Source organism: Danio aesculapii, chromosome 1 (genome assembly GCF_903798145.1).
Source record: "Danio aesculapii chromosome 1, fDanAes4.1, whole genome shotgun sequence".
Taxonomy (NCBI): Eukaryota; Metazoa; Chordata; class Actinopteri; order Cypriniformes; family Danionidae; genus Danio; species Danio aesculapii.
This window is the reverse complement of record NC_079435.1, coordinates 36,884,597-36,897,200: the sequence shown is the minus strand read 5'-3', so window position 1 is coordinate 36,897,200 and position 12,604 is coordinate 36,884,597. Positions and strand designations below refer to the sequence as shown.

The window sequence follows — 12,604 nt, the reverse complement described above, 5'->3', positions numbered from 1 at the left end:
GATATCAGACGTTGAGCACAGACGCTCTTGATTCTGGAGGTCATTAATAATATAATAACACTATTACTGAAAGGCGTTTTAGAATAACCAAAACAACATTTCAGTTGTTTTACAATGTCCTCAGCCTGCTGGTTTATCCATTTACACATATTTTTATCATCACATGATCTCTTTTAACAAAATCACATGACTCATGACTTTTTATATGCACATATACTGGAACTTGTTCGATAAAAGTGTTTTCATCGTAGTTTATGTGTATCTTTTCTTATCGAATAAAAAGTTTGTCCTACTCAGTTATGCGCATGTTTTTTATGCGCACTTTAAAAATTTATGCGCATCTTGGCGTTTCCATCAACCTTTTTTATGTACATATTCAATATTCATATAGCTAATGTCTTTGTTTTTCATTTTGCCAAACTTACTGTCGCTGAGGTGTCCTTCAGTTCCAGTCTTTCTGTGTCTGAGGCCACACTTGACACATCCAGCCTAGCTATTTTAATCTCTTTGGTTTTATTTGCTGAATTGTCAGTCCCTGTCGCCTTCGGAGAGTCTTGGTTATTTGCTGCATCCTGCGAGATACTCTCAGCACTAGAGCTAACTTCTGCTTTTGTTGTCTGCTCTGCCTCAACATCCCCATGACCCTCCGTCTGAGGCTTGGTCTCATCAGGAGAGGAGCTTTGGTTTAAATCCACCTCCACCATGGGGGCTGATGAATCCTGGATTCCCACAGTCTTCTCATTTTCCATAGGCTTGTCTTCTTTATCAGTTTCAGACTTGTTCTCCTTCTCCTTTCCACCGTCTTCCTTTTCAACACCATGGTCATCTGTCTCCCCAGTTGTAGCAGACACAAATGAAGAGTCCTCTGTGCTGTCATCACTGACTTTTGCTGGCTTGCAGTTGCTGGCCGAGGAAACATCAGTACTATCTTCATTCACAACAGAGGCCCCAGTCGTGCTGGTTTCCTCATAGACTAAAACCTCAGAAGACTTTTGAGTGGAATCTTCCTTTACAGCTTCAAGAGTAGAATCTCCAAGATCTTTCTTTTCATCTTCTACCTGAACGTTTTGCTCATTTTCCGCATTACTTGTTTTACCTTCATCTGACATCTTCACAGCTTTAGTTTCATCTTTGGCATTCTTGTCAGTTTCAGTCTGTGCGCTGTCAGCATCGTCTTTTATACTCGGATTACTGCTCTCCTTCTCTTCAACTCTACCTTCAGTCTTAACATTTTCCATTTGTTCACGGTCTTCATCCTCTGTTTTATGATTGTCATCTCTATGTTTTAATTCATTATCTTTTTCTGTTTTTTTCACAGTGTCCTGTTCATCCTTATCTCTGTCCTGGGTCTCCAGTGAGGTGGCAACAGTGTCTGTCTGGCTCTCTCCCTCAGCTCTGACCAAAATGTTGGACACTGTGACTGGGATCTGGGTCTGCATCGCCTCGTTGTCTGTTGTCTGATCGGCATCCTGCTCCTCTACACGTAGCTCAATTACAGTAGATGGAGCCTTCTCCTCGGTTTGCAGTTCCCCGTTGGCTGAGGCAAGGAACTGAGAATCCTGACTGACTCCAGAGATCGTTCTGATCCTGCTTTCAGATCCTCCCTCAGTTCCCATCCTCTGGTACTCAAGGAACATTCGGGCCAGATTCTCCTTGTGTTGCTCAAAGGTGACCTGTTAAAACAACCAGAAATGTTTTGAAAGGAATGTTAATTATGAAAAAAGTAAAAAAGTGAATTCATCAAGGTCAAACAAAAAATTAATTATGAGCAATTTTGCTATAACTTGCTATCAGATCAACCAATCAAGAGGTTTGGATGTTTAAACACAGTCATTAGTTTAAATCTACCGGACTTTTGCAATAATTTTTTCACCTATCATTTAAAATTCACTTCTCATCCAATCAGATTTAAAGACCAGAACTAATTCTTGTATAGACCATTTCAATGTGGTCTTATCATTGGCCTGTGTTCACATTTCCTGCTTGTTATCAAACTATTTCATAACTGTAACAAGAGGCAATTCAACCATAACTTCATGTTAAAACAGCTATCATAACATCATTTATCAATATGTGGCTCTTTTTGGATTCTCGGAAGCTATAGAAATTAAAAATGTAAAACAGGACCATTGTTTTTGGTTACATCCCTCTAAATGGTTTATAGTGCAGTATGATCTAATCTAATCTAATAAATATAATAAAATAAAATAACTTAATTTAAGCACATCAGTGATGTCCTATATAAATGATGCACATGTGTGTTTATTCATGTATACCTTTCAAGTATTATGTATGGGGTTGTACTGAACATCATAGCTGTTCATAGTTACTTTAGCAATTTATAGACTTCTTTTTTTTCGTTGCGGCATGGAGGGCGCCATAGCGAACATCATCTTCCGGTAGGATGCTTAGAACTGTTACAATATTTACAAATGGGTGTTAATGCCATTTTAAGTGTAATAGCCATTATACTTCTATCAAATGCAGTTCAAGTGCAAGAGAAAAATGTTTTCTCTGCCATCAGATAATATGCTGGAATATAGCGTCAGTGTTCCCATCCTGTCAGCTGTAATACTGTGCTCAGTGGGCTCTTTAATGCACACACACATCACACACAATACATCACTGCATTATAGAACAAACTATATTAACAGGCATGCAACATTAAGGCATGCGATTTCCAAAAATAAACAAAAGTATGTTAATGATGCTCTGCTGGCTGATTTGCATTTTGATTCTAATTGGGAGCAGTTTATGTTTCACTTAGTTAGTTTGTATTGTGTAGTATTTACTATGTGTTTTTCTGCCATTTCAAAAATGCCACTATATTTTCACTTTGTGATAGTCTTTCAATCAATGTGCTAGTGGGACAAACAATATGGTGGTTTACATTTGTTTGGGTTGGTTATATATTTGAAAAAAATAAAACGGTCAATAAAACGATCAAAAATAAAACTAAGGGTAAATGACTTTGCAGCGGTTGTTTATAATTCCTATTTGATCACATTTTTTAAATAATCAGTGCAGGAGGTGACGATGATCAACAGCAGGATTAGTTCAAAGACATTAAATGCAAGTAAAATAGATTACAACTATGCGTAAGCTGTCTAAATGTGACTCTTTATATGCCTAAAGCTGCTGACAGGACGTTCGAAGCATCCTCCTTACGCAAATCATAATGGGTTATTTTGTGTTCCATGAAAAAGGTCTATAAACACATATCATACATGATTTTTCATTTAAATTATTGCTTTATAATTTTTCATTCAGTTATTTATCTTCTGATAAGTGAAGCTTTGATCGAATATGCTTTACAGAGTACCGATACAGAGTTCTAATCCTATACTTGAATTTTCCTATATTGAATTTTATAGTGTGGTAAACATAAATATCAGCATCAATTGAGGAAATTAAATCGTTAACTCAAACTTAAATTCAAACTAATGGGATTATTAAGATCACAGAAATGTTGCTGATTCAAAATAAACTGCACATTAACACTACTCTGACCACAGTTGTGCTCAAATATACACAGATGCCATGTGTTGTTTCACACTAAATAAACTGTGACAAGTTTTCCTTTGACTTTGAATTGGCAAGCTCTGTCAACACAACTCACTGCACAGCCTCTGTTCATTCAAAAACACAGAAAGCACTTACAGCAGCATTGCTGTGTTCATCACACAATGTCTTATGCATTGCACTGTGATTTACATTTCCACAAAGCATTGAATTCCCACAAAATACTGTGCTCTCTGTTTACAACACCTGTGTCACAGCTAACAGAAAATAAAAGGATCAGGCTATATACAGCTGATATCGATTGAAAATGACAAACAATATGTATGTATGCAAGTATGTAAGTATGTTTTTGAGATCCCAAATTTCTCTAGTGAGTGCCATTTGCAGCTGCAGTTCTTGCGTAAATCCATCAGAGACCGTTCTTCCATCAGAGACCCTGTTGTCGTGGTCAAGTCCTCTCTGCATCTCAAGTCCGTATGGATGGACAAAGATATCACCAGGGCAAATACAAGTACTACTAGCAAAAAAAATATATATTAATAATAAATAAATAAATAAATAAATAAATAATATATATATATATATATATATATATATATATATATATATATATATATATATATATATATATATATATATATATATATATAAATAAAAGAAAGAAGTCATGTGTTGGAGGACTGCAATTACCAGCAGAGTGTGCATGGCATCTGCACACACAGAAGCTGTAGCACAACAAAATGCACCTTAATTTATCAAAGGAACACAACAGACAGAAAGTCAAACACACCACTGGGGAAACGGGAAACAACTTGCAACTTCCACACCAATGCCAGCATTTGCATTTAGGCAAGAAAGCCTTATTATACGTAATTAATTGGCCGTTATTGTTCTAAATTAGCCTGCTACAAGCCTGGCCATTAATCTTCCATGCAGTCTGACTGCTAATCCATGGCTATTTGCTCTGAATGGACAGCTCTGAAAAAAGCTTTGCTGGTTTTCTTTCTCTCTTGACTGTCTTCTTCTTAGAAACAGCAAGACCATTTGTCTGGGCTCAGTTTGGCTTTTAACATTTAGCCCCAACAATCTATTTAAAAAAAAACTACTTTGGGATTGGATGCCAAATAAATGGATAAGCATGGTATAAATGTCCAAACATATCAGGAAGGCCTGCAAGGCATTTGAGTATTTGTGAAAAATGAAAGTTAAAACTCATGTAAACCACTAAGCGTTTAAAAAGCTGTGCATAAGGCCCCATATTATCCAGTTAGGTATTATCTTTAAGAATCAGCATATGCTGTTAAAGAAAAAGTCCTCATGTGTACACTAAAAGCACCTCATTGTCTGTCAGCTCGCTACAATGCGTATCATACCAATAAAGAATTACGTCATGTGAAAAGCATTAGTGTCCTTACTATAATCGGCATACGGTACATGTGAGCCCTTGGCGTGTTATGGAGATAAAGTTACTTTGGAAAGCGGGTAACTACAGGAATGTGGTTTCGAAATGCAGCCTGTATGCCACCGGGTGGGCTAGACATCAGTTTAAATCTGATCTAATTTAATTCCGATCAGCTCTCTAGTCACAGGGAATGGGGGAAAAAAGTACAATATACAGTGCAGGTTTCATAACATGACAGTGAGCTTTGTATCACCAGGCATCTGTTTGCAACTTAATGCTAATTCAAGTTGTTGTATATAATTAAGTACAATTTCAGAGTTGCATACAGTTCAGTATATAAAACGTACACAAAAATTATTAAAATATCACATCAAATGATTACATCTGGGTAGAAAAAATATATAAATACATTACAACTATTTTTAAGGTTTTCAAATTTGCTCTTTATCTAAGACAAATCCTAAAGCTGAGAGTAGAATTGAATGGAATAGAATGAAAGAAAGAATTCCTTAGTCTAGTGAAGAATCATCTAGCATCAGACTGATGATCCAGCAATCAGACTGCAAGCTCAGCAATAGACCAAAACGGAGCTTAAAAAAACTGATCTTAGATCAGCAGGGAGTAGTCGGCCACAGACTCTCACAGTAGGGCCAGTAGGGAGGCCTATTTAGATCAATAGATAGTGAGTAACCGCAAAACAAAGGGGAAATAGGGACCCTGAGAATGCTCTAATTGGATTAGCTAAATGCGATTCCATTCCTGCAAAAATCAATGTGGTCAGCAGACTGAATCCCTTTTCTACTGTCCAGAACACATTGCTAGTTTTCTTTTTATTCAATACTCTCACAGCTGTCTGGACAAGAGAGAAAGGTACTCAAAGATAGACTCATAAAACACCATTTCCATTAGGAAAATATATAAACCGGAATGTAAAGTTATTCTGTCTGGCATATTTTTGTAGGTTGCTCACTTACTAAAATAAAAATAATAATAATAATAAAAAAACTATAAATGTTATTATGTAATCATTTCAACATAAAATGGATTGTCATCTTTGAAATATCTAAATAAAAATCAGATTAACATTCCCTCTGGAAAAATCTTAAAGCTATGTTATGGTATGATAAGCCTGTGAAATGAACGTCAAGAAAGTGAAAGTTTTATCAATGTCAGTGTCTTTAAACAGTCAATGTTTTCCATGTTCTAAAGCCAGTTTGCATGGAGGCCTATTTGACTTCATTCAATACTGACTGACTGCAGGTTTGCCTTTGTCTTTACAAGCAATGTTCCAATACTGGATCCCATTGTCTTTTAAATCCATAGTATTGGTGTTGTCAAGCTCAATAAGTAGCTTCCTGACACCACAGAATAGGCTTGATGTTCTCAGACGGGCAGGTTATTCCTTCCAACATCTCCATCAGGCCCAGATTCGCACTACTGCATCTATGTTTTTAAATGTTTCTAATTAGATAAAAAATTTATAATATAATATAATATAATATAATATAATATAATATAATATAATATAATACAATATATTATAATATAGACGCAGTGGCGCAGTAGGTAGTGCTGTCGCCTCACAGCAAGAAGTCGCTGGGTCAGTTGGCCTTTCTGTGTGGAGTTTGCATGTTCTCCCTGCGTTCACGTGGGTTTCCTCCAGGTGCTCAGATTTCCCCCACAGTCCAAAGACATGCGGTACAGGTGAATTGGGAAGGCTAAATTGTCCGTAGTGTATGTGTGTGAATGAGTGTGTATGGGTGTTTCCCAGAGATGGAAACATATGCTGGATAAGTTGGCGGTTCATTCTACTGTGGCGACCCCATAGTAATAAAGGGACTAAGCCGAAAAGAAAATTAATGAATATAATATAATATAATATAATATAATATAATATAATATAATATAATATAATATAATATAATATAATATAATATAATATAATATAATATAATATATGTTTCCATCTTATTTATGCATTCAAAACAGTCAAGTCATGTAATTTAACATTGGTTTAACATAAGGCTGTAATCATTTAAGTTGTTTTCTTTATTTCTAACAAGACAGAAAGGTCCTTTGTTGCCCATTATTTGGTTTAAAATACAATATGTTATCCTGAAACACAAAATCAGTCATAATTGTCTTCTTTTATTTATTCATTTTTTTCTGGAAATCGAGATTTATGTATGATATGAATGCTGAATAAATAAGATTTCCATGAATGTAAACTTTGGATATGACAGTCAGTGACAGGCAGAGATTACAAATCTGTAATCACCATTAAATTTGTCAAAATTAAGTGCTTAGTGTTGCACATTACCAATAAAAATTGAGTTTTGCTATATTGTACAGTATATTTACATTTACTAAATATTCTCACGGAACGAGATCTTTACTTGATATTCTAATGATTTTTGGCATAAAATAATATTTAATAACTTGACAACTTTAATAACTTGATGCAATGTATTTTTGGCTATACCCATGCAACATACTGTAAGACATATTTATTATATTTATTAATAATTACTCTTCTTTATAACACTTCCCTTCTCAAGGAGAACACAAAAGTATAGGTGTGACGCCCCAGTAGAGGAAAAAGTGGCGTTCTAGAATTAAACTGCAGGTTCCATGGGATTAGACACTTTTTCAAGACCATTACAGCCTCTCTTTTACCCATTAAGATGTTCGTCACAATGGAAGAGAAGAGTGCTGACTAGAAAAGCATGAAGGGCACTGGGTCTTTCACAAGGTGACCACTTGAAGCAGAAAACTGTCCCTACAGTAACTGTGTGCAGCGGTGTCTCATTTATGTGCAGCTCTGGAACGGGGGCACCTTGGGTAAGCTGTGGTGTCAGCAGGCCCATCTGCAGAAACATCTGTCTGCACGCAATGAGCTGGCTGGAGAGGAGACAGCAATTCCTTCGACACGCACATGCCCAGTAAAACACAATCAAGTAGCAATCAGAGAGAAGGGTGATTGCTTAAGTCTTTGTGTTAAGAGTGATCATATTATAGTATCAACATTTCATGTTGATCACAATATATGCTTTTGATATTGAAATAAGCTGCATAGAAATGGGATATTTCTACTGGTATAATAACAAAACTCAGATAACAGAACTAGATTTCTTTGTATTGCTTTATTGTAAATGTTCAGAATAAACAAGCGTTGCAAACAAATTACTTTGCAAAGCATTATGAGCTATAAAAATAAATAAAGCTTTACAATAAGATCTTATTAGTAAACATTTGCGCATAATCCAAAATCAACAACACTGTAAAAAAAAAAAAAAAGTGGGTCTCAGATAGGCTAGCACGATAACCGTTTTCAAGGTATATCGTGGTTTTGAAAAGTCAAGGTCTTAAAACCGCCAAAATTTTCTGTTCCTAAGGTATGTGTAAGATTTTATATTTAATTTTTTGTTTGTTTTTGAGGGCAACAGTATCTCCAGCAGAAAAAAAATACCCAAAGATGCCATTTTAAATTGTAAAGAAATCTGTGTTTTTGAAACAAATGAAGACAGCAGAAGTCAATTAATCTTTTTACTTATTTAGCCTGACATGTTTACGGTTCCAAACTATTATAAAGCTTTCAAAAAATAAAATATATTGTTTTCAAAGGAGAAAAAGTTTTTGTTTTTTACCCAGACATTTAAAAAGAATATATTTTAGAGCAGTGAGCACAATACCATGATACTGTGTAACCGTGATATTTTTATCCAAGGTTATCATGCTGTCAGAATCTTATACCGGCCTATGCTTAGTCTCTGATTGTACAAGCACCACTGCATTAAATTACATTTTCCCCCGTCATGTCTTTGAAATATAAACATTTATTTTACCCCAGTATATTCAATGGAGATTCTGCGCTAGCCTGCTTATCCTGACGTGCGCGTGCGTGTAAACGGCTTTTCATCTTGTTTTACGCTTGTACAACTAAGTGATTAATTTGTGTTCGAAAAACATAAGAAATTAAGCTAACTTATTAGTTTTTACAATATTAAGTGGGTTGAATATAAAACACTGAAGTTGTCACTCCAAAAAAAAAAAAAAAGAACTATGTTGTTTCAGTTACTTATATAAATAAACAGCAAATGTATGTTTGAGGGAATAAGAAATATCTGCATGTTACAAGTTATTAGTTTAACATTAAACTGTAAAAAATACAGTAAAAGTAGTTGTTGGCTCCGTTAAATAAAAGTCATTTCTTTTGATTTTAATAATATTATATTTTGCAAGAAGTTTTCGTTGAATTCATTCATTCATTTTCTTTTCGGCTTAGTGCCTTTATTAATTAGGGATCGCCACAGCAGAATGAACCACCAACTTATCCAGCACATGTTTTACGCAGGAGATGCCCTTTCAGCTGCAACCCATCACTGGGAAACACTCACACACTCATTCACACATATACAAAGCGGACAATTTAGCTTAATTTAACGGACCCAATTCACTTATAGTGCATGTCTTTGGACTTGTGGGGCAAACCAGAGCACCTGGAGAAAACCCACGCGAACACGGGGAGAACATGCAAACGCCACACAGAAACTGACCCAGCCGAGGCTCGGTTAGGTAAATTAAATAATGCTAACAAACAGAGCCTTTTTGTAAATGGTTAAACAATAGGTCACGAAGAATCAGAACATTTTCAATTAATTTCCTGGGGATCTCATAAGCCAAACTGTACATTTTAGAAAATAAACAGTCAGGTAACCTTTTAACTGTCTGCTCTGCCAAATGGCTGACCATATTTTGACAATCTGGAAATAACGACTGTTAAAGTAATTTAAAGAATGACTATTTTAAATAATGATTTACACACACAGCATTGTTTGTTTGATTTTGGTTTTATTGTAAAACCAAGAATTCATGTTAAATGAGAATCTGAAATATTTTAAGGCATACTTCATTAGTATTCAAAAATGATTTAGTATTCAAAAATGTTTCATAGTATATGTATTAATTCCTGTATTTTACCATAAACCGACATATCAACCATTTGGTAGAGCTTGATGTTTTAAAAACTATGGAATGTGTTTAAAAAATGCATTGAGTGTATTAACTAGTGACATTAAGAGTTAAGAAATGCAATCCATCTTTTTTACTTGGTGGGGAGGTTAAGGGTCAAGTTATTGGTAGTTTAATGAACACCAATAAGCATGTTCATTATTCTGACACATTATTACAAAATATAAGTATGTCTAGTTAACAGGATGTTTTATGCAGCTCTCTGTCATACTTCATAGAACTAGAAATATATATAGCGAGCTGGGAAAATAACTGAATAGTGAAACAAAAACAACTTTGTATAAACAACCTTTGTCTAAATGTATGTCTCCCCAAGAGCATGCATTTATTTACCGGCGGGTTCCCAAAAGGCCGTCTGAATTTATGAGGATTCCCATAATGATTGCCAAGGCCACTTGAAATGAATATTAAATGTGTTCAAACACAAGAGACCTAAAAACCAAGCACACGATTCTATATAGTACATCTCTAAGATGCAAACACACACTTTTCTATTTCACACACAATGTCTCTCTCTCTCTCCCCCACTCTCCTTCTCACACACACACACACACCCCTGCAGCTGAAAGGGAGAGCTACAGTGACAAACAGCTCTCCCACTCCAGAGTTGGCAGGAAATCTATCACGCCGGACAATAAAATTGCAATTGAGTTTCTTTAGCTTTTTTTTTCTCCTCAGCAGATGCATGTATCTCTCTAGCTCTGCGCTGCAGCACCTTCCAGCTCATACGGACGACCCCCTTTTCTGTTTTTAGATCAGAGCACAGCCGTTGTAAACAGAACAGGACTTTACCTGCATTAATCTTGTGCAATTACAGCGCAAGAAAGCAATTACAGGCTTGACCCATAGGAAGGGGAGTGATCAATTTGTGTGCACTTGCCTCAGCAAGGAGCTACTTAAGGAATGCAAGCAGACCCCAATACAGCGTGTCTGCATGTAAAGAGTGGAAGCAAAAGCTGGCTGATGCTACTCAATACACCAAAATATTATTATTTTTACTATTATTATTATTATTTTACTATATTTCATAAAATGTGGTGTGTGATTCCATAGAGTGATTTAAAAATATATGATATTCATGTTTGCCAGAAGGTATCTATACATATTTCTATCAATATCATCATTAGAATTAACATTTGCATTTCAGCATGATTTTAAATTGAGTTTGGCAGCACGAGTTGACAGTTTCTTTCCTTCCTCTAAAATGTTTCATTGTCGCTGTTTTTATGCACATTTGTAAATAATAATGAATAAGAACAGCTGAACATGAACAAACAAATGAAAATGAACCTATTGGTTTTATGTTTAGGACTGCTTCATAAGAAATAAACAATAAATAAATAGCCAAGAATTGAACTGCAATATGCAAAACATGGTCACACTTTAAAATAGGGTTTCATTAGTTAATGTACAATGTAAAAATAATTACTATAAAATTTACAGTAACTTACTGGCATTTTTGGTTGCCAGTAAGAGTGTAAATTTAGAAGCTCACTGTCACGTAATATACAAATTTTATGTAAAAATAGAGCCCATTTGTAAATTGTTTACAGTGTATTTACTAATAACAAAACAAACGAATGAACAATACTTGTCTGACATTTATTAATCTTCATAACACTTGAAATCCAAAAGTGTACTGATTAACATTAGTTATAGCACTGTGGGTTAACAAGAACTTAAATTGATTTTCATTAACTAACATTAACAAAGATGAAAAAATACTGCAATAAATGTACTCAAAACATTGCCAACTTTAACAGTTAATAACACTTTAAATGATAAACGTAAGTTAATAAACGCAATTTGTTATAAAAACATCTAATGCAACCATTTAATGCAGAGGTGGCCAAATTATTTTGTATACAATATTATTTTTGTCTATATACATTAGATTAGTCAGTACTGAAGCCAAATCTGGAGCTTATCTAACAAAACAACGGGCCAAAAACTAGTACAACCAAATTTATTTTATAGAAAAATATTAAATGCAATTTTTTAAAAAGAGGAAAAATCAAGAGAGATAAAACAATTGAAAAAATTTGTTGGTATTCTGTAGGTTGTAATTTATTTTTGCAATATTTTGCTTGAATTTAATTGTATTATCTTTCAATTTCTAAATGTTTGGTGACTAAAATATTATTTTGATAAATATATCCGTTTAATAAATATGTTTTGTTTAAATGCACCAAAATACATAGCCTATATTCACTGAGAAATGGATAAAATATTCATTTTCAAAATGGGATGTACTCAATTATCCTGAGCACGGTAATAATACAATAAACCAAAAATGTTCAAACATAAATTAAAAATAAATATATTCTTTAATGCTAATAATCCTTCTGACAAGCCTGACACGCAGCAGTAACACTGTATTACCCCCAATGAAAGACATGAGTCTGTGGTGGTTAGTCCACACAACAGAAAACCGAAAGTGTTTAGAAAACCTATTTGAAAACAATCATAATTTTTATGGTCCCCTTTGTTGACGCTAGTACCGCAGAACTCCGCTGCATATACTGATGAATAAGCACAGCGAGAACTAGATCTCCTCATTCCTGCAAGTCTCCTGCACAGCACTGCTGCGCCCCCAAGTGGCCACTGACAACAAATAGAGCAGAGCGTCTGAATACAGCAAAGTGTATA

General features: G+C 34.8%; 1 protein-coding gene across 6 annotated transcripts in view; it reads right to left on the bottom strand.

Moving 5' to 3' along the window:
• Positions 1-12,604, bottom strand: part of lrba (LPS responsive beige-like anchor protein) — a 399,767-nt gene that overhangs the window by 296,637 nt on the left and 90,526 nt on the right. For all 6 annotated transcript variants that reach the window (XM_056459670.1, XM_056459679.1, XM_056459695.1 and 3 more), the window contains exon 22: positions 426-1,673. In XM_056459670.1, coding sequence (XP_056315645.1) covers positions 426-1,673 — 1,248 coding nt within the window. The remainder of the gene's footprint in view (positions 1-425; positions 1,674-12,604) is intronic.